Genomic DNA, 24,069 nt, shown 5'->3' on the forward strand with positions numbered 1-24,069 from the left:
TTGGTCCATCTTTCCATCCAGTTGGCAAAAATATCTCATAGTCCTCCATTTGTTAGTGGAATAGTTCGTTCAAGGAATTTGTCTCATACTATGAGCAGCTTTCAAGTTCTAAAACCCATTCATTGTTAGGTTTCATTATCCTCCATCTTGAACTCCCCACCCTCAAATTCGGAGTCAATGTCTACCTCCTAGCTCATTGTCTGCCTCTGCAGGTCGATGACATACTGTAATGTCCCCTGCTTAACGCTAGGCCTTTCTGACGCCTTGTTGGTCTATCTTTCCATCCAATTAGGCTAACGACATTAATCTAGATGATGCCAGCCAGTCACAGGTATTTATTTGGTTTCATTTGGGGAAATATTAAAGTTTGAGGAGCTTTTCTATAGTTAAGTCACTTTATTTTATAAAGTGGTTTGATAAAGTTACTTTATGACTTTAAGTCATTTTATAACAAAAGCAACTTTAGTGACTAAAAGACGAAAATGGTTTTTTACCCAACATTGCCTAGTTGTTTGTGTTCTCCCTCATATCGAGGTTATAAAAGCAATAGGCCTTCTTGGGATTTGTATCATGAAATATAATATTGTTCAAAAATAACAGAGGTTGCTTAAATGTGACTCGTTGCCCTTGAGGACAAAACCCCTTGAGGCAGTGTGAGGAGTTGGACGTAGCCCCAGATGCTCATTGGAGACTTCATTCATTTTCTGGAGTGGAGTTTGATTGGTGATATATTGTTACTATTGGATCTGCACGCAAGAGTAAGTCTGTCTAACGAATATACAGTGGTGGGAGTTCTGATACTAGCTGGAGTTCGAAGGATAAATCTGCAGTATGTGGGGAGGACATCACAGCAGTTAACAGTATATTTGAGAGATTATTCTGTCAGCATGGCATCAGACCAGCAGGCCGACCAGTAAACGTGGAATCCAGTGGTGCCGGATAGCCTATTTCCTCACTGCAGAGAGGGAGGAGCATGTGTTTCTGATTGCATGGGAATTCTGATGTTCCACAGGTGACATACCAGGAGTTTCGGTGTGCTAGGTTCCAGCAGCAGTTGCAGGAAGAGTGGTGGATTCAGTAACAGGTCCTCAATATTTCATTCTCACTGAAGAACAGGCCCAGCCGTGATATCATAGACAGCCAGCCCATCCACGGCAACTCCAGGTTCCATCGTTATCTTATTTGTATTTTGTTAACATGAGATGTCTGCTGTTCAGAATTGAATTAGTGTATGACATTACCAAATTCTTGTTATCACAAGTCAACTATTGGATGAATCGAATACATGATTTAAGCCATTTTTTTGAGTATGCTGTGAGTTTTCTTTCCAACCATTCACATTATATATAGTTTGTCTAGTCATACTATTGCTCTTCGGGTTCGGACTCTTACACGTACTTTTCCCCATCACTCTCAATGAATTTGTGTTCTTCCAATTGTGGTTTACTTTTGCCATGGTCATCCAACCCTTCTGAGGAGAGCGCTGTACACCTCTTTTCAAATGGGATGTGACAAAGTCCATAAAGAAATGTTGAGTATCGATGGTGACCTGATGTGCCATGAGCATCCCAAGTGGTACAATGCTGTGTCGGTCGGCACCTACCAGATGAAAAGTTGGGGACCAAGTGTTGGCTTGTCAAGTCCCTTCCATGTCTCCTTTGGGGTAGTACTTCACACCCGAGCCTCCATCGATGATGGTGTTTGTCAACTTTTGTCACATTATCTCCATCTTGAAAATGGTCAGCATCCTTCCAATGCCTACCATCAGCAACAGCAAGTCAATAGACAAGATGTTTGTTGACTTCTCCATTGGCTTTCACCAACTACGTTGGTAATGGCCATCTTCAGTCATAGCATGGTTTGCAAAAGGTCAAATACTCATTCAAATATGGCAGCTTGCAACATTTGTCTCATGGTAGCTTTCTCCAACTTTGAGTGCAATAGAAAACTAGGGGCATCATTTGAAGCTCTTCTCTCTCCCACCATGGGCAATTCAATGTCAGCCTTCACTTCCGAAATCTTTCCTTCTGCATACTAAGGTCAGGAATCAGGATACACTGCCTTCTTAGGTTGGAGAATGGTGATCACCAATACTTCCTCATATGGCTCATTCACATCTAGTCTTCATGGCTCCCACGACCACACAACTTGCACAATAAACCCCATTATGTCGGCCCCTCTGACAGCCTAGCACAAAGTGACCCCATTCACTATATTATCAGCAGTATTTGTGATGGCAATTGTCCTACTTAGTCAGCAAGATATGTTTCTTTAGGGAAATTACCATAAAGATTAATTTTATGATAGGACATCCCCTAGATTATTATTTGATTCCCTCATTTATTTGCATAACCACCTGGGGTTACATTTTGTGGTTTTGATGGAGTGAGATCTCCTTGTGGGAAGAGTATTTGAGTACTTCTAATCTTCAAATTATATGGGCAAAAAGTCTATCTGACAGTGTTTGTGATGACAATTGTCCTACTTAGTCAGCAAGGTGTGTTTCTTTAAGGAAATTACCATAAAGATTAATTTATCGTAAACTTCTTTTTTCTCTTTGTTCTACAATCCCTAAATAAACAATTAATACATTGACAGATAACAAAATTTATCAACCACTATAATAGGCATTGTACATCGACTGCAACCTGATGGGAAAAACTCGAAATCTGAATTCAATGTTTCTGGAAGATGACCCTCTGAACATTCTATCTCTGGCAAAGTCTTAATTATCTGTTATTATATATCTGTAAACTACTAGTTTTTTGGGAATCTAACTCAAAAAACTAGGATTCTTACATTGCCAAGTTTGCAGAGTCTAAACACCAAGTCTGAATCAGGGTCCAAAAATAGCTTGCCGAGTCCATGCTCATCCAAGTCTTGTAATCATGGTATATATACAGCATATGACAAAGTCAATAAAGATGCACAATATTGTTAAGCTTACAACTATACCTGCGCATAGACTAATGATCATCAACCCATCCAAAGACCAAGACTCGATAAATAAAATATTGAATTTGTACATGATAAACTTGAGTTTACAGTCTTCACTTGAACCTTATATTTAAAGTAGACACTACCCTCACAAAAAGATAATCCACAAGAACTGTATGTGTCTGTGTTCTTCAAAATAAGTGTGAATGGATATTCATTTTTTAATTTAGCCATTGTCATTAAATTTTAAGGGATGTTTCAATTCTTGATACGATTACTTTCCTCTGGACCAAGCGAGAGTCAATATTGGCAACCCTTCAAAGTTGCAAGTAAGAAATACACAGCTGCTAAAAGCAACAATGTCATTATTTCTGAACTGAAAGTAAAAAAATCACCAGCAAACACTCGTAAAAAGCATCCAGCGGTATCAGGCATGTTATATGTCACAGGTCTAATAATTGAAATAAGTTATATTGACAAGGTAAAAAACTTACTACACGGGGATGATTGTGAACGATATCAACAGCATCCTGGTTGCTCAAATGTTCCCAAAGCCCATCTGAAGCAAATATAATAAAATGATCATTCGGTTGAACAGTGTATGTAGATATTGATGGTTCAGCAGTTAAAACAGGCCTTTCAAGTGGCTCTGGAAGACGAAACCTGGCATTGAGAGGTTCTTGATTAAATTCAGGCCTCTTCAAGTACACATCACCAATTGACCTAGAGACCTGCACATTAGTGAAAAATAATTTCCAAATTAAGTATAATAAACAACCCAAAATAATGCATTTCCACTGTTAATCAGAATACTATCTAACTTTCAGTCATTTATGGATCACTTAAATGAAAGGACAATAATTTAAATACCCATCATGGTACTTTTAATCTGTTAATTGTAGAATTGGTAACCAACAAAGGAAGGCATTGGACATTATATGGAAATACATGTGAAGTCAGAACAACTCCAGAGAGAGCTCAGAAAGAAGTCATAGCAGTCTTATGTCCAAGGATCTACAACTATGTTACTAGTATTGGCTAGAATTTTGTTCTATCATCTAAGCCCATTGTCAATAATCAAATAAAATAATTTAACAAAAAACCATAAGTAAATGTAAAATTAGTAATTGTATATGCTGGCTGTGATAGTTTTCAACTATAAATTTAAGTTGCAATTAAGAAATAACACAACTGAGTCTTGGTCATCCAGCTAAGCAATAACTCAATCTTCAATGCCTATCAGTTAACACCACAAATTGAAGGATGGACTATCTATTTAAGTGCCACAAAGTTAGAAGTAACTGTCTATAAATATCACCGGTTTTGAGGGAATGTTGTTTATTTAGCTGTCTGTGTTTGAGGAAATTAATTTTCAATTAGTTGCCACTACTTGTGGACTGATTTCTAATGATATAGGATTGCTAGGAGCTGGGTTTATAATATAGAGCATAACACAGAAGAGAAGGGGCATCTTGGAAAATTAACAAACATTCAACTCTCATTTAGGCATTGATATAATAGTTGAGTTCACTCAAGACAAAACTCTTCAGGCAGGAACCTATGCATTTAGTAGGGGTTACTATATTGGCACAAATATTGATCTTCTCAGTCTATGAAAGGGCTTTGAAAAAAAAAAATCCAAATATCAGCACTAACTGGCGCACAAGGACAGCAAGGTTGAATTCTTTAAGTTGATGAGATACTTGGAAGAATGGTCAGCAACAAATCATCAAACTCCTCAGTCAAATTATGCTGATGCCTAGACAAAACCATGCCAACTATGCTTCCAGGTAATGGTGCACAAAGGAAATCCTCATTTTCCTGGGCAACCACAAGACCCAGTTGAAATCAATCAAAGACTCGCAGTTACTGAACTACAGCAAGTCACTTTCGTGAATACATTTTTCAAATGTTTTGAGGAAAAGAATGAATCTGAGAAAAAAATGAATTCTCCAGATGATGATTGTGATAAGGTTATGATAGATGCCAAGGGTAGAACTCACAACAATGAAGAAATGAGAAATCATTCTGATAGATATTACAAGACTAAAAAAATTCCTTTAATTACAAAATACCATGTCAGTCAAGGAACTTGTCATACTGCTGAACCAGCAAATCCAGCTGATGCTGATGGTCAACAAAATACACAAGAGAATTAAAGAATAATAGCACTATGATGGACTTCACATGTTGCTTTATTTAAGATTCAAAATAAACAATCCTCAGCTTCTCAACAAAGTCATTAACCTAATATTTAAGACAAATGTGATAATGAGAAAAAGAATTGACCCAGTCCATTTTCTACCACTAGGCACATGATAGAAGGGCAGCAATAGCAACTAGGGAAGAGGCTCCTGGAAACAGGAAATTGGAAATTCGCTTCTCTAAATTGAATGGGCACCCACATAAGATAAAGACTAGAAGACACAGGCTTTAACTCCTACATTTGATTAATTGTGCTTGGACAATTTGGGTGAACATGCTGATGCGTCACTAGAAGGAAACCATGATGCCGCAAAAAAAAAAAAAAATTTGTACAAAGTGTTGTATGATGCTGCTTGGAAATCAACTGACGTCCTAGCTTGTGTAGCTTTGCAGGTCATACCCCCTTTTCCAATCCACAACTATTTAGTAACTTAACTGTCCGAGTAGGATGAGTATATGATGGTAGTCTGCCAGCTTTCATTTTTCACTTAGAAATGATGTTAGTTTAAGGAATAAGGAAGTTCAGTTGTGTCCTCCAATTTAACAACAGCTGAGCACTTGTGTCTTCCAATTAAGCAACAGTTGAGTATTTATGTTTTCAATGCCTCATGGTTAACAACATTGAATGAGTGGTAAAATGGCAAGTTAACTGCCACCAATTTAAGAGTAATTCCTATGATTGTGGATTGACAATTTTGAGGGAGTATTGTTCAATTTGGTGCCCACGTTTGTAGAAATTGATAGCCAGCTAATTGTCATCGTTTGTGGACTAATTTCCAATGATTGAGGATCACTGGAAGTGGGTTTGTAAAACAGAGCACAAAGCAGAAAAGAAGGGACTTAATACAAATTCAATAGCCATATGCATTTCAAGTTAGTTCGAAAGAATTTCATGATCAAACTCTAAAATTAAGTATTCTCATCTTAAAGTGCTATTAGAATAACCCACACAATCTTAGGAATTGTGTTGATAGGACGACTGTAGATATTGGAGGCCCAGGGTAGGCTGCATATTTGAGTTTGAGAATCGACACATATTGCTAACAGGATGTCAAGATTAAAGCAGCCTAGTCAGATCAGACCATGCCTAGAACTGTAGCTAATACTTTTAAAATGAACAGGACAAACTTGAGAGCAAGCTTGTTTTGTGATATTAGAATTCAAGCTTCTGCAATCCATACTATTAAGAAAAGAATTTCTAGACTAGTTGCAAACAAAAAGTTTAAAATCTTGTAATCAATTGTTTTGGAAATTTCTCTTCTTAGATGTGTAAATAGATGTTCCTTTAGTGAGGAACAATAGATGAATTACATAGAATGATGGAGATTGAAAGGACTAATATTAAAATAATCTTCCAGATTAGTTTTTTAAGCAATGTTACAAATAAAGAAACAGGAAAAATTCTGTGTCTTACATTTATTACAATTTTAATATACTATTTACCTACAAAATTATCTATCATTCGAAATATGTTTCACCTAAATTGATCTCTCCTTAGAGTTGCCAAATTTATCAAGTGTGAAAATTGCAAATTCGATCCAAAACATTTGGAATGCATTCCATAGCTCGGAGTGCATATGCACTGACCTGTACAACATCTCTTACAAGGAAACTTGAGCAGCTTAACCCTTCCAAGATAATAATTGAGAGTTGCAGCTTGAAGATGCACTACAAATCCAATTTAAAATTCTACGTCGAATAAATACCCATTTAAAAAACACTGCATTTTCACCAACTACAATATCTGTAATTTATGTCATAATAAACTTTATAGTCCAGCACAGACATAGTTTTCGCAGGAATACATCTCCACTAAATAATTTCTGCCACTTTCACAGTTCAACAGTAAACAAAATATTGCTTTAAAACCTTATTTTTTACTCCCACATCTGACATAGTTTTCTGCAGAATGGAGGCCAATTTATCAACCGTGCCTGTTTGGCCAATTGTAGTTGCTGATCTCACAAAGTTTTCTGAGAAATCAAGCAATGAAGAATATATCACTAATTTTGTCCAGTACTTTATCACCAAGATTATGCAGAAAATTGGCATGGTTTTGAACATTTCATCTTTAAAATCCATTGGAGGTAATGGCGATGCATTTAATTCCACTGCACTAGAGGCTGTAAGTCTTCTTGAAGGGGAGACAAATCAGATTGGGATCAAAGCTTATTGGTTTTAAACCTTTAAGAGCATTTTCTGTGCTGCCTCTGTTTTTGTTAGTGATACTAACTTCATTTTTAAATCAATTAATTCTCTTAAATTCCCGAATGTTGAGAATTTGATCAAGGATCCAATAGATAGATTAATATAATGTGTTATTTTTACCAATGGCAGTATATAGTAGCCTTCACATTCTAATTAGTTACTGCAGGTTATAATACAGTAGTATCAAGCTGCTAACATATTGAAAACAGGGAATAATATATTTATATTTGTTTTAAATCCATTAAAAAATATGAAAGACATTATTTCACTTTCTTCAGTATATGGCACCCACTGCAAATAGTTTTTTTGGTGTTTTTGTTGGATAGAAAAAATAGTTGGTTGCAACATCGACATGCATATGACTTGCGTTTTCAGTTTATATGATATTTTTGTTTCAAAGAAAAGTGTTTTGGTTGTGTTATAACATATTTGTCTTATCAAAGAAAACATAATCCTGCATCTGTCTATATTGATCTCCTTCTTGGGTTATTCTCTTTTTCCATTTGAAGTATTATGAACTATGAAAGGACTAACATTCTTCTATTGTTGGACACACAAGGAGAGATGACAGTACCTTATCAGAAATATCAAGTGAAAGTCTATTCCTTTATGGCAGCTTATTTCAGAGAACTAATTCAAATGCTCGCATGTTATAGAGTAGTTGTAACTGTTTGCCTCTATTTGCTTGGCCACTTGAGATTTTAATTGTCAACTTTATCACTATTTTGAAATTTTCACTTTTAAGTGAGTATATTTCCACAATCCATGAGTAATCAGTATGCTGCTTCTGGAATCGATTATGTGAGTGTTTTTAGCATCAAAGTTCTGGATCACGCTCCATGATACTTTGTTATGCTCTATAATCCTGATGATAGATCACGGAGTGTGATCCAAAACATTGATGATGAATGGAGTGTGATCCCAAACATTGATGCTAAAAACACTCACATAATCTAATCCAGAAGCAGCATGCTGATTCTTTTCAATTTGTTTTGATGATTTTCTTATTTTGCATTAATAAAACGCTTAAAATGAATTGTATTGTCACTATTTTCACAGAATCGAAAGCTAAACAGGGGTGATATGCCATGTCAAATTAATTTGTAAATAGTAACAGCTATAAATGATGCTCTTTTTTTACCAACAGGTAAGAATTGATCCTGTATCTGTACGAGAGCATCCAAGGATAAATGTGCAATTGTGCATGTATGTTTAGATGTACTTTTAATTCAAGACACCTATCTTGGTTCTCCATTCTTACCATTTGGACTCTTACTGCAATCTTATCAATTTGCAGGAACCAAACAAAGAGTGGTCAGAGAAAGGTCAAAAGATTCAGATATGCTAGGAAATTAGGAATGATGGTATTGATGCTAGGTTGAGAAAAAGAGGTGGAAGTGCAAACTGTAAATCAAATCTTAATGGTATGGAATTATTAACTCAAAGGAGCCTGTACATCCTGATTCTAGGAGGCCAGACAAAAGTAATGGAGGTACAATACAACCCTCAGATGTAGATTGGAAACACTTGATGTCATGCACTAATATCAGACTTTCAACAACCAAATAATATACCTTCTATTTGTCAATAAATTTGTCTGCAACAAGTGACTTGACTACAGGACATAACCAAACATTAAAATATATGGCCACGTGAGTAGAACATAATCGAAAGCTAAACAGAGGTGATATGCCATGTCAAATTAATTTGTAAATTGTACGAGCTATAAATGATGCTCTTTTTTTACCAACAGGTAAGAATTGATCATGTATCTGTACGAGCGCATCCAAGGATAAATGTGCAATTGCACATGTATGTTTAGATGTACTTTTTATTCAAGACACCTATCTTGGTTCTCCATTCTTACCATTTGGACTCCTACTGCAATCTTATCAATTTGCAGGAACCAAACAAAGAGTGGTCAGAGAGAGATCAAAAGATTCAGATACGCTAGGAAATTAGGAATGATGGTATTGATGCTAGGTTGAGAAAAAGAGGTGGAAATGCAAACTGTAAATCAAATCTTAGTGGTATGGAATTATTAACTCGAAGGAGCCTGTGCATCCTGATTCTAGGGCCAGACAAAAGTAATGGAGGTACAATACAACCCTCAGATGTAGATTGGAAACAGTTGATGTCATGCACTAATATTAGACTTTCAACAACCAAATAATATACCTTCTATTTGTCAATAAATTTGTCTGCAACAAGTGACTTGACTACAGGACATAACCAAACATTAAAATATATGGCCACGTGAGTAGCACACTCCATTCAGGCCAAAAACAGGAATAGCAAATTCAATTTAGATGATACACAAATAGAGACAAATGTGTTATGTGTTCCAACATGTTGTGCTAAATACAAATTTCTGAGCCACAACTCAACTCGTCAATGGCAAACTACGCAATGTGATTGATATTCATACAAAAATGAATGTAAAAATCTAATCTACCTCTATTTGTTGTGAAATTCCATCATCACATTAATCCTGCATGGAACAAACACAAAAAACAATCTGTTCCAATTGCTCCAATGAAAAACCACCTAGAAATAGCTAAGGCATTGACAACCACAAAGGACAGGGTCTCTGCATGAATAGAGCAATAATAGGCATTGAAACAAAGATCAGACAACAAAACACAAACCTTAGGATCTTGATGTGAGGTCTTCACACCATTGCCCCAATAGGCCTTGGGACGACTCCTTTTTGATTTGGTTTTGAAGTTATTTGAACACACTTGCACACACGAGTAATCAAGGATGAAGGTTCTTAGCTGAATTCTTAGTTTCTTCCATTTTGAGTGCATTTCCAAGTTGTTTGATAGGTAAAAGGGGAATCAATCAAAGATTCTGAGATCTAAACAAGTTATATACTAGAAATGTTTAGGAACACTTTTTTGGGCAAGTACTAGATGATGTGAGATCTTCACACCATTGCCCCAATAGGCCTAAGGACCCCCTCATTTTTCTTTGGTTGTTGCTAGGTGTTAGTTTAGGAGTAGGTTTCAAACAATTCAAGAGTCTTAGGTTGGCTGAGGTGTGCAAGTCATCTAGGGTAAATAGCAATATCAAGTTTTGCTAACATCATAGTGAACAATGGGCAATCCAAGAGTCAATTGCAAAGTGGAAAATCAGATCAAGCCTAAGAGAGCTAGGCAATCCTAGAGAGTTTGCCGAATTCACTCTTGGGCTCTAATTTGGCATGATGTTCGCCTAATGGAGCCTAAAATTCCAAATTAAATTAATGGTGTGTTTGTCCAACTTGATATGAAATTACAAAAATCATGTTTTCTCAATTTTAAACTTACATTAGGAGTTTGCACAATACTCAATGAATTTCCTAGTTTGATCATGTGTTTCACCCAACAAAGCATGAAAAACTGCAAACCCTTGCTCAAGGCATGGATTTCCAACGTTCATATCAGAGCTCATCCAATAGGTTGAAATTCTGACATTGACATGAGAATCTCGCCTAATAAGCCTTACAATTCCAATCTAGGGTTTGTAAGTATTATAAGGTCCAAGATTACTAAGAGGGGGGATGAATCAATAATTTATCAGATTCAAACTTGTACCAAATATGCAATTCAAATCAGATCTATTCATTAATCATTCAAGCACATGCATCCAAATTAACATGTGAAGCAATAAGCAATGAAATACATAGAACCATCTACAAAATGCAACACAATAACACTTTCACATGAACACCCTTGGTCGGAGAGAAAAACCACGATGGGAATTAGTACCCACAAACATTTCCACTCTTATGAAGTACACCCGATTAAAGGTCTAGCCCTATTAGGAGCTTAGAATAATGCATGGTTACAAGCAAACCTATTAGAAGTTGCCTAGTTAAGGGATTTGCCTCTAGCCCTGTTAGGAGTAACCTTATGAAAGGATTTAGACCTCAAATTTATGAGCAAACCGGCTAAGGGATTTAGCTTGAAGAACCTGTTAGGATGCAACAAGTGAGATTCTCTAAAAATAGCACCTCTCGCTTGTACAACATTTGAATTTCACCTCTAGCCCGCCAAAACATACCAAACCCTAATCCATCATTTTCCAATTCTACCAGACTCCCACATTCAATCACCCATTGAGCTAACGAAGAACAACTAGGATTTTTTACTTTTTCCCAACATGCTTACATGACACTAAGAAATTCATCAATCCACGCCATACTGCCACATCATCACAACACCTTGATCACAAAAAGATTCACCCAAGTTGACCACGACATCACTGATTAAGGATCAAAGATAAACTATTCTAAGTACTCTGCTAGTTTTTCACTAAACGATCTTCAATTCATTGAAGCTAAGTCTTCTGGTACACCAATCATCATGCAATTGCAAGAGCAATCACATAGCATAGTCTAGACAATACATCCTCAACCACAACATCTGAATCTAGACCAATTTACTAAACCAATTAAATCATTCATGGTTTGTCACTAACTATTCTTCCAGTTGCATTGTCATCATCCAATCAATCATAACTTTCTCCTCTCGTGTTTCTAACCTATGTGATCCAATATGCAACATCTAGGGGCATTTTTTAGTCGCTCATTTGAATTGCATACACCAATTCGGTCTCCAACACTGCTGCAACATTGAAATCAACTCTACATATACTACAATAATGCTCATGATAAACTGTCAACCAACATTACTTAAGTTGACATCAATGAAAAAACAATGACTGATCAATTGAGCATCAAACCTATACCATAATACCTCTTTTACACCAATAATCTCCCCCTTTGGCATTGATTGCAACACCAACTTTCTTGCTCAACAATTATTCCCCCTTAGCTAATGCATTGTCCTTCTTCTTTAGGTCTTCTTCCTCCTTGGTAATCTTTTCCCCCTTTGACAACAACGCCAAAGGCGCCACACAACATGAGTCAACTTCTGTTACAACTATCTTCTTCACATCCAATTGCTCCCCCTTGTAGTCCCCTTAATCATCAATCCAATGTGAAAAATATGCAATGAATACACTGGATTGATGTTTCAACAGTATCTTAGTTATCTCTGGGAGAGGCATAACCCCTAACTTAATTCTTAGATACTCAAAAGCATCCTTAGGTAATGGCTTCATGAAGATATCTACAACTTGTTCCTTAGATGGTACATATTTCATTTTCACTTCCTCCTCCTACTCCTCTCAAAGAATGATACTTTACTGCAATATGCTTAGTCTTGGAGTGTTGTACTGAGTTGTTGAAAATATTTATTGCACTGGTGTTATCACAAAAGAGTATCACCGGTTATGTTATCTTCTCCTTGATTCCCTCTAAAACTTGCTTCATCCATATAGCCTGTGAACAATTGTTAGAAGTTGCCACATACTCAGCCTCTACAGCAGAATGGGAAAAGCAATTTTGCTTCTTGCTTATCCATGATACAAATCTTCCACCAAGGAAGAATGCACCACAACTTGTGCATCAATATTCCTGCCAAATCTGCATTAGTGAACACATTTAGAGAGAAATCACCTCCATGTGGATACCATAGATCATACTTTGTAGTACCTTTCAAGTACCTAAATATCCTTTTTACTACCACCATGTGGGATTCCAAAGGATTTGACAGAAATGTTTCCAGTACTCCAACTGCATGTATTATGTTCGGTCTGCTGTGAAAAACATAATGCAACTTACCAATCACTGATTTGTATAATGTTTCATTTTCTATACTTGATTCATCATCCTTTGATAACTTACATCCTAACACCATGTGGTCCCAACCGGTTTGGAATCTTCCAATCCAAATGTCTTCAAGACTTCCTTCACATACTCAGACTAACTGATGAAAATGCCATTTTGTAGCTGCATAACGTGCAAAGCAATGAAAAACTTTATCTCCTATCATTGACATTTCAAACTCCTTCATTTCTTCTACAAATGTCAAGCTCATCTCTTCATCTCCTCCAAGATTATATCATCCACAATTACTTTAGCTATCAACAAATTATATCCTTCAATCTTCAAGTGTACATTATTGCCCTCACTAGTTCGTTTGAAACCAATCCTGACCAATTAAAAGTGCAATCTTTCATACCATGCCATTGGTGCGTATTTCAGACCATCTAAAGCTTTTTGCAATTTACAAACCATGTCCTTATCTACTGATAATGCAAAACCATCTGTCTGTTCTATGTATACTTCTAAAATACCATTCAAGTAACATTCTTACTTAAATTCTTAAACCCTAGTCTTGCAACCAGTGCAAAAGTCTCTCCATAATCCAATCCTTCTTGTGCGTAACCCTTGCACGCTAGTCTTGCTTCGTCCCCAATTAATTCCCCATCTTCATTTAATTTATTCCTAAACACCCACATTGTGTCAAATCACATTCTTGTTTGCTGGTTTGGGAAATAATGTCCATGTATCATTCTTCTCAATCTGGTCAAGCTCTTCCTTCATAGCCTTAATCCAATCATCACTCTTTAATGCTTCATTAACAATTCTAGGCTCAAATTCAGAAATCAAAAAGTGCTTTCTCTGATTTCCCTTCTAGTTTGTACTCCTGCATTCTTATCCCCTATGATCTAATCTATAGAATAATTCAGCTTCACATATCTTGGAATTACAGGTTGAAGTTTAGGAGCTTCTTCCTCTGCTGGTTTAACTGCTTCTTCATCATTGTCTTGTCCAATTGTTCCCAGCACCTCTGGTTGCATATAGACAAACTCTTGAACATTTTCACACTCTTGCTTGTTGAAATCATCTGGTATATCAGGTCTTTTCTGAAAATTCATTTACCTTCACATTTGCACTCTCAATCATCTTGTTAGTTCTTTTATTGAAACATTTATAGGCCTTTCTTTGGTAGAGTGCCCTAAGAAAATGCCTTCATCACTCCTAGGATCAAACTTTCCCGTGAATTCATCCCTCTTTATGTAACATCTGCTACCAAAAACTTTGTGTGCTTTACACTAGGAGTATGTCCATAACATAACTCATGCGGAGTCTTACTGGTTCCTTTCTTCACTTGTACCTTGTTCATGGTGTATAGTGCATTACGGAAGGCTTCTCTCCAATACATCTTGACTGCAACTCCTTGGATCATCATTAGCATCAACTATGCTTTGTTTCTTCTTTCTGCAAGCCCATTTTGTTGTGGAGTCCTTGGAGCAAAACATTTGTCTCTTGTTTCAATTCTTATCACAATATTCAACAACTCCCAAGAAGCATACTCTCCACCTCTATCAGATCTCAAACACTTCAGATTCTTGTCAGTTTCCTTCTCAAAAAGTGTCTTGAATACCTTGAACTTATAGAAAGCTTCACATTTATCCCTCAACAAAGTCACTCACATCATTCTTGAGCTATCATCAACGAACAGCATGAAATACTTATCACCATGGTAGCTTCTTGTCCTCATACGACCACACAGATCAGTATTCAGTAAATAGAAATACATTCTTGGATGAATATGACTTACTGCTGAAAGTGCAACTAGTTAATTTAACCGACATTTCTTCCTCGTAACATTGTCTAGCTTGACAATCCTCTAACTGCATTTGTCTTACTTTGACCAAGCTATCAAAATTCATGACAATACCTTTTATGCTACAGCCAACTATCTTCAACTGTAGCAACCAAGCAACTGTTTAGTGTTTACAGTACTATTCAGATGAAAAAAGTTATTTCTGTTTGTCTCCCAATAGCAATCAAATCTCCTGAGCTTCTTAGTATCCTATACATACCTCCTTTGAATTCTAGATGACATTCTTTATCCTTTAACTGACCAACACTTACCAAGTTATGTTTCAATTTTCAAATCTTCTACAAGATAGGCATCATCAGCATTACTCTTTTCATTCAAAGAAATAGAAGCTTTACCTTTTACTATACAAGGTGAGTTGTTTCCAAACCTGACTACAACATCATTAAATTCTTCCAACTTGATGAATTTACTTTTGTCACCAGTCATGTGATATGAGCATCCACTGTCAATGACCCAATCATCACTGTGGTCCAAGTGTGAGACTAATGCCTTCTCACCTTCTCTGGTCTTCTCCTTGACTGCAACAAACACTACGTCTTCTTCACTACCCTCTGATTCCTCATCAATTACACCTTCATCCACTGCAACATAACATTGCTTCCTTCCCTTTTCTTTAGATCTTCTGACATTATTCTTTTGCTCACCATTAGGACACCTAGAAGCAACATGTCCTATCTTCTTGCATGAAAAACATTTCAATGGTAATTTGCCTTCATACTTATCGGTATCTCTAGGCAATGTCTTTGCAAGCAGGGCTTCAAATTCATCTTGCTATCTTTCATCGTCAAAGACTAATCCAAGTTCCTACTGATGACTCAATTCAAAAGCCGTAAGTCTGCCAATTAATCCATCAATGGAGACTTTAACAATAGTTCTGAACTCGTGAATGGCAGAAACTCTAATGGCATAAGCAGGTAACAAGGTTCTCAACATTTTACTTGCCACATCTTCTTCATCAATGGTACCACCATCTTCAAATTGCACCAACTTCTTTTATCCTGTGACCATACTAAGCAACATTCTCTCCTACCATTTTCATGTCATCATACTTCCCTTTCAAACTATCTACCCTAGCTCTTTGCACATTTACATCTCCACCATAGACTAATTTAAGCTTTTCCCAAACTTCATAAGCAACTTCAAGTTCACAAATATCAATATACTCAGTATCAAATAGAGTACTTACAATGGCTTCCAATGCTTGCATGTTCTCTTGTTGCTACTTCAAGTCATCTGCATCAAGAGTCACAGCAGGTGCAAAATATTTATTTTCAACATGACTCCAGAATTGTGGCCCCAGTCATTTGAGATAGATCTTCATCTGATCCCACTATATGGTGTAGTTTTCCTTTAAGAACTTTGGGCCTTCCTTCATCATCGGATCTTTTCCTCAGGTTGTTAAGCTTACCACCTAAAGGACCAAGGCTCCGATACCAATTGTAAGTAATATAAGGTCCAAATATTACTGAGAAGGCGGGGTGAATCAGCAATCCATCTAATTCAAACTTTTACCAAGTATGCAACCCAAATCAGATCTATTCATTAATCATTCAATCACATGCATCCAAGTTAACTTGTTGAGCAATAAGCAATTAAGGCTTCGTGCAACAGCAGGCTACGTGTTGTTCAACATAAGCAACATAAGCGAGACTGCTCCAAGACAAAGGGCAAGTCAGAGTGCAACATCATGATCAAGCCCAAAAGATGGAGGTTTACAAGATCAAGAAAATAGAAATCAAGGCACAAGTCAAGATATAGGAATTTGAGGAACTAGTAGTAAACAAGAAAAGATCAAGTGTACAAATCAAGGATAGTAGAACTCAATATGAATTTCCTCCAGATATCCAAGTTCAAGTAAGAGATCAAACTACATGAAACACTTACAAATTTCAGATCAAGATCAGGAACTCATGATGACATCAAGATTCCAAGTACAAGATCAAGTTCATAAGCATGTCAGTGAGAAGATTTCAATTAAAGAGTTTCAAGATGACATCAAGACATGAAGATGAAGCAATTTGAGAATATGAGCCATCACAATTGAAGTCATGTTGAGTATTAACTTATTAAGGGATATTTTTCTCGTCATTAAAAAATATTTACCATGTCTATAGGATAAATATCATAGTATGTTGAGGTGGCACTCATTCATCTTCAACCAGTCAAATCATGTGAAGTGTCCCCATAGATGAGCTCAATAATATTATGCCAGATTCATCGAATTGGCCAAAACGGGAAAAGTCAAAGGAAACTATCTTCTAAAAGAAGATTCGTTGTAAACTCATGTGTCATTTCCTCATTGGATGTTTGATTGGTACCTTCTTTTATAAGCTTCTACCTAACAAATTTTCTTATTTTCCGTTCAAAGCAATGTATTTTTTCTCATTAGCCCACAAAGTGGTGTACAATGGTGATTGGCCAACATTTACTACTTGTAGTGGTTAGGTAAACTAGGTCTTTATAAGTGTAAACTTGGCCCTTGTCCTTGAATCGATCAAAGCCACTCACTGTAATTGAACAACTATAAAGGCAGAGCCTAGTCATTTGCAAGAAGAGAGACTTGGAGAAATTGTTGCCATTATGATATCAAAGTAATTGCAAATTAACTGTTGATCTTCATGGTGGATCGCTCATATTATTTTGATGTATTGCATGGTTTGTATATTTCCTCACGTAGAGCAGGATTTTCAATTCATGTTGAGTAGAAACAGTTGAATGGGAGATGTTGTCAAATGGTGATTAATGGTGGAGCTAGTGTCCATACCTTTTGGTACTTGGTGATTGCAAATAACAGTGCAAGATTTGTCTAGACCTAATTGCAAGTATCTAACTTCAATTGGTGATATTCATTTGGATTGCACCTTCATAGAGTATTTGGATGAGTATTGACAATTGAACATCATTCCCGCATCCTTAGAAGATAGCACCCTCCTAAGCCTAGTCGACATGACAAAGCAAGGACTGGTTAGAGGCTCACCCCATCATAAACATGGTCTTGAGTTCTAAGAGTAGATTAGATCTTCCTAAACCCTCTCCCTCTCTAGTTTGTTTAGTTGGAAATAGTCCCTTTGTGATACCTAACATATCACATCATATAACTGAGTTATAAGTTCATGATTAAAAGGAATCTTAGGGTTGTCTCATTTGATCACACACTCTATATGCGTTGTATAGCATATGAGCTCCTTATTCATGAAAGAGTTGGATATTAAGTGTTTCATTTGGAATACTAAGCAATTGATTCTAAATGTTGTAGTGGCATAAAACTCACATCAATAGGTCTTCTCTTCACAATGGTGTCAAGAGTACAAAGATATTCAAAACTGCAAACATCAATTTGCTACGGTTTGAGCTGTGTTGTTGGTTCTTTGAGGGTTTTGTTTCAATTGTGTTTTGTGGTGATTCTATTATAATTAACTTTTTACTTCGAGGGCCTTGCATGGGACCTTCATGGTGGATCTTTGGGGATGGATTTGCCATTCAAAGATTACTTAGTGGGGTGATCCTCTTCTCTTAATCTGCATATCATCTCTGCAGCTGGAAAGAATAGCAGAGGTGCTAATGAAAGCTCTTTTCATAATGAAGGTTTTCAGCCCAAGCATTAATGGGTGTCTGGCTTGATATAAGCAAAGACCACTTTTGGTGATTCAACTAGAGACTATAGAAGAAGATGTTAGTTACCTGTATAGTCATGCTTTGACATGAAAATTCATGGGAATTCAAGTTTCATTGCCTTTCATGGAATCACAGGCTCAACGAACTTGGAATCCATAAATGTAATGACCCGTACCAATAGGCAACTAAACAAAACCCTAAATTTAATGCACGGCTAAAGTATATTGCTGAAATCAGGAAATTATAGTGCCAATGTATTCATTCAATGAAAACCAAATATTTTTACAAATGATATGTCAATTTTTAGTACTGAAACATTATGACCTGGCAGCAGACAACCCTAACTGGCTGTATACAATTGAGAACTTATTACAACTACAAACTGAAATGAGAACCTGGATTGATCAGATACTGGAGACTGACTGCTGAAGATGATATGGTGAAAGTGCAGCTCCACTTGAAACTCCAAATCAGCAATTAAGCACAAGTGAAAGGACTGAAATATCCTTCCCACGGTTGCAATAATTCAGGTGATCTCTCACCCCCTCAAAATTGCGTACCAATTGAGAGTTTTCGTTCTCAATGGCCTATTGTGACTACTTGCAGAAACCCTAGGCTCCACAACGCACATAAACAAAATTCAATAATAAATCTCGATGATAGGCAATGAGCCCTCAATGCCTATTTATTTATTTTTTTCTCGATAAGTCGGCCTCCTTTTTATTTATTCATCGCTTCTTCCAGCAACCTCTAGAAGATTGTTTTATTTAAAGATTTTATAAAATATCACTTTATTGAGTTAATTAAATATAAAGTTATCTTGTAATATATTTTTATTGATAACTTTATAAATAATTTAACTCTTCCGAAAAACGGGGACATTACAATAAAGTGAAATGGAGGTGATGTTGACTGTTAGAATTCAAGTTTCATTGCCTTTCATGGAATCACAGGCTCAATGAACTTGGAATCCATAAAGTGAAGTGGAGGTGATGTTGACTGCTAACAGTTATTTTCTGGTTATTTGTTCTTGCATTTCAGACACAAAAAAGGCTTGCAAAGGGGGCTCATATTTCTACAATTAGATGGGTTTGTTCATTAAACCCTGCCATGTAGGTTTCAACCCCACAAAGAAGCTACCTTATTGGATTCAAGTCAGGGTAAGACTTCCATGGTTTCCACTTGAATTTTGGAGGCATGACATTTTCCATTCAGTTGCTCTATTGCTTGGCAAACTGATTGGCCTTTCAACGCATACAATGGATAAAAGGTGATCACTTATGCTTGTCTTTGCGTTGAGATAAATTTAAGTAAATCATTTCCAGACTACAAAACTGTCTTTCCATTGTCGGATTTGTCATGAATATGGTCATCTATAGAGAATGTGCCCAAGTCAATTTCCTTTGGAAAATCTATCAGCTGACCAGTTTGGCCCTCTTCTAAGGACGAGGGGAAAGCTCCTTTATTGGCAGATAATGAAGGGTCTGTTCAAGTCAAAGCTCACAGCAGAGGAAGAGGGTAGAAAAGAACGGTGAAGAACAAGCAGGTTGATGAAATCTCTAATAGCTTTGAGCCTGAAAAAAAACTGGATCAATTTGATGATGCTCTTGTTGGACTTCCCACAGGCCAAGATCCTTCGACTACAGATCATACTGGTGGGGAGCAAGAGTACATTCTACCTCACGAATCCTAGGTTTCAGGTACAAATTCACATCTGGATACATATATCACCATGATCTTGCCAGGTGCTTCGAAACTGCCAGAAAGCGATATGGTAAAGGAGGGTGCAAGTTTAGGTAACTCTTTGACTGGAGCTGAAAAGGAATTGCAAGATGCTGGAAAAAGTATAGGCGCTTCCTTAGCTATAGGAGTGCAACAGAAAATGCTTGAGAAGAGTACTCCTAAAAGACCTCGTAAAGTGGGAAGAAAGATCGGGAGAAAGTGAAAAAGAAGGGTGAGACTTTGGTTGAGTCTAGGGCAGTCAAGACTATTTGATGCTCACTTCTCATTGTCTCAAAGATGATTGTGCTCGCATGAAATGTAAGGGGGTTGAATAGAATCCCTAGACAAAAGGTTATTCAGGAATTGATTTGATTTCATTCTGATGTCGTTTACATTCAGAAAACTAAGTTGTAGGAATGTTCAATTTGGCTTCTAAGATTTGGGGTTGACAACAGTGTCAGTGCATCGGACCCCAAGGCAACTCTAATAGTGTGGCATGTTTATGGGAGCCATGCAAAGTTGTCCCTAAGTAGTGGGCATCTAGCAGTCATTCTCTGTCCATGGCGGCAACTAGTTTGGACTAGGGAGAAGTCATCCTTTTCTCTAAGGTTTATGCTCCAAAAGACTTTTCTGGCAATGTTAATCTCTAGCAGCATATCAGAATGGTTAGGTCTTTGGCCCCCTACCTTGGATTCTTGGGGGAATTTAAATGTCATCACTAATCTGACTGAAAAACAAGGTGGAGCTAGTAGATTGGCCCATTCTTCTAGTCTCCTCTGATATGATATAGATCTTTTGAACCTGATTGATATTAAGCATTCCAATGGTATTTTTACTTGGAATAAAAAAAGGTGGGGCAAAGATGCTATATTGGAAAAGCTAGATAGATTTCTTGGGTGGGAGACAGTTGAAATAACAGCTCTGAAATTCTTGATTGGAAAGGTTCTAACCACTAGCAAATCAAACTTTTAGCTATCTCTTTCAAAACCACCAAAAATCCCCCCTTCAAATTTCAGCTTGTATGGCTTTGTGACTCTTCTCTCCAAATGCATATTGTTAATCAGGGGGTTAGAGGCAAGCTGGCTTTTGGTACAGCAATGTTCTCCTTTTCCAAGAGGCTCCAATTTGTGAAGTTACATGTTAAAGAACTGGAGCAAACAAAATTTTGGTAATGTCTTCAATACCAAGGTTGCTGTTAAGTCTAGCTTAAATGCTGTCACTCATAAAATTGGAGATCAAGGGTTGACTGAGAAGTACTTTCAGTTGGAGGCTGAAGCTGTCAAGGATCTTGACGAATGGAAGCTACAGGAAGAATTGTTTTGGAAACAGAAATCCCACATTGACTGGTTACAGAAGGGAGACAAGAACACTTCCTTTTTTCATAACTCAATTAAGGATAGGAGGCAAGGTAACTTCATCACTTCTCTTAAGTTCTCGGAAGCGCACACTTTGTCTTCTTTCAGCCTGATTTCAAGGGAGACTGTGGAATACTATTCAAATCTTTTTGAAGACAATCCTGTGGCTACAGAGGAGAATCTAATTTTAGACCACATTCCTTCTTTGGTTACTAATGAAATGAATGATTATCATCAAGCCCATTACTTTAGAGGAACTAGAAAGGATAGTCTTCCAAATGAAGAAAGGTAAAGATACTAAACATGATGGTTTTCCTATTGAGCTCTATCAAGACTTTTGGGATATAGTCAAAACAGATCTTTTGGAGATGGTGATGAGTTTTCAAAGAAATAAGCAGATGTTGAAAGCCATGAATGCCACTTTCCTGGACCTTATTCCAAAAAGGGAGGAGCTAATTCTTTCAATCTTTTTAGACTGATCGCTCTCTGTAGATCTTTGAGGCTAGATGGGCAAAGGTGGAGGACTATAATGGCTCTCAAGGTCTAGGATACGTTAATGTTTTCAGCTGGAAAAAGCCACATGAATGACCTCCTAGGGGCTATGAGGAAGATCACAAGCTACTTGCAAAGATCCTTGCTCAGAGGGTTTGTAGTTCTTTAGAGGAGAGGGACAAGCGGGCTTGGGGTCCTAATCCAAAAGGTAAATTCTCTGTTGCTTCAAGATACCAAGAATTAGTCAAACAACTTATCGGGGATATTGGTATTCCCTGGTGGAAATAGGTTTAGAATAACTTTTCCTGGCCTATATGTATTTTTTTTTTTATGTGGCTGGTGGTCCAGAACAGATGCCTCACTTGAGAAAACTTACGTAAACAGGGATTTCATGGCCACTCGATGTGTCAACTGTGCAAGGGTAGCAATGAAACATCCTCACATATTTTCTTCTTATGTCCTTATTCAAAAGAAGTTTGGCATTGTTGGTGGAGGATTTGGAACAAGACTTGTTCTCATCCGTCTTCCTTGGTGGAGTTCAAAGGACCAGTTGGGACCCCATCCTAGTCATGCCTCTTTTGGCAAACTGCTTGGAATATTGGCCCTACTTCTATGTTGTGGCAAATTTGGCTGGAGAGGAACAGAAGGATTTTTCAAGATAAGAAAACGATTTGTCTATCAATTATGGATGTGAATTATTAGCGGGCTGCAGGAGACTCTCTTAGCTAAATGCCATTTATCTAGAGGAGTAGAAAGGATTTGCCTATCATTCAAAGGCTCGGTTCGAAAGGTGTCACTCAGCAACCTCCATCTTCTATGGTTCATCATGGTACAAACACAGTTCTATGAGATGGTTGTTGGAAGCCTCACCCTGATGCCATTTTGAAGATTAACACAGACAGTTTCTCCAAAAAGGCAACCCTGAACATACTGGGGATTGGAGGAGATGGTAGAGATTCTTCTAGAGTGGTTCAATTTTTCTTTTCTATGTATGAATCACCACACTAATAATTTTATAAAGGACCTAGCTATTCTCTGCGTTTTGGGGTGCCTTGGGATGGTGGAAGACAATTTGTGAATCTGATTCACAGGATGTTATCGATATGTTGAATCAACAAGAGACATGGGATAAGAACTACCAATTAACTGGTGTAACCAGATTATCAAGCTTAGCAGATCTTTAGATGGAGTTACCTTTTTCATATCCTTCGGGAATGGAACAGGGTTGCTAACTGTTTAGCTAAATGGGCTTCTGAGCACATGGAGACATGGAATGTCAAAGATTTGTATCAGTTGTCTTTTGAATACTCGGGTTTGCTGGAAGATCTTCTTATGGAAGATATGAGAGAGTATCTAGGTGGTTCAAGGAATAATTGAATGTTGTTTTGGCGTTTGGCCATCTGTTTTGTTCTTCTGAACTGCTTTGTTCTTTGATTGATTTAATAAAAAATTCACTCCTTTTTAAAAAAATTTAAAAAAATTATATACTATAAACTTATAAAGGGTGTTCAAGAAAATTAATGCCAAAATCCCATAATTATTCTTGTACTCTGTGAAATTGTCAGAATCCATGTAATCTCCCAGAGGCGGTACTGATGCATGGGCAGTGAGAAACATTAACATAGCAAGAAGTTTACACTAAACTGCTGACAGAATAATCATATCTAAAAATCATTTGCTTAAGACTAAATGTGTTTGTCATTATAAAACAAAAGGAACTTTAACATTTTTTTCAAAAAATGGAACATACAATTAAAAATGTGTTAAAGCCAAAAATATAATCTCCTACAGCCTATGCAGATTTCAGAACTTTGTATAAGATCAATACTAAAATGTCAAAAGCTACTAAAAGGAGGTTCATTAAAATTATATACCTGGTTTGACTTCCTTTATTTGTCTGAATATTAATTGACAACTCTCACATGCTAAGATAAAAAGGAGGCCACGTCAATAAAAAAATCCCCTAGTTCAAAGATACAAGGTGGCAAAACTTACTCAAAACCATGTGATTC

At 36.9% G+C, this 24,069-nt stretch overlaps 1 protein-coding gene across 4 annotated transcripts in view; it reads right to left on the reverse strand.

The window, feature by feature from the left end:
• Positions 1-24,069, reverse strand: part of LOC149551623 (putative protein phosphatase 2C 60) — a 35,071-nt gene that overhangs the window by 5,434 nt on the left and 5,568 nt on the right. For all 4 annotated transcript variants that reach the window (XM_089787121.1, XM_089787125.1, XM_089787122.1 and 1 more), the window contains exon 4: positions 3,432-3,668. In XM_089787121.1, coding sequence (XP_089643247.1) covers positions 3,432-3,668 — 237 coding nt within the window. The remainder of the gene's footprint in view (positions 1-3,431; positions 3,669-24,069) is intronic.

This window comes from Cupressus sempervirens, chromosome 6, assembly GCF_028749045.1.
Source record: "Cupressus sempervirens isolate cs-2001-9-10 chromosome 6, ASM2874904v1, whole genome shotgun sequence".
Lineage (NCBI taxonomy): Eukaryota > Viridiplantae > Streptophyta > Pinopsida > Cupressales > Cupressaceae > Cupressus > Cupressus sempervirens.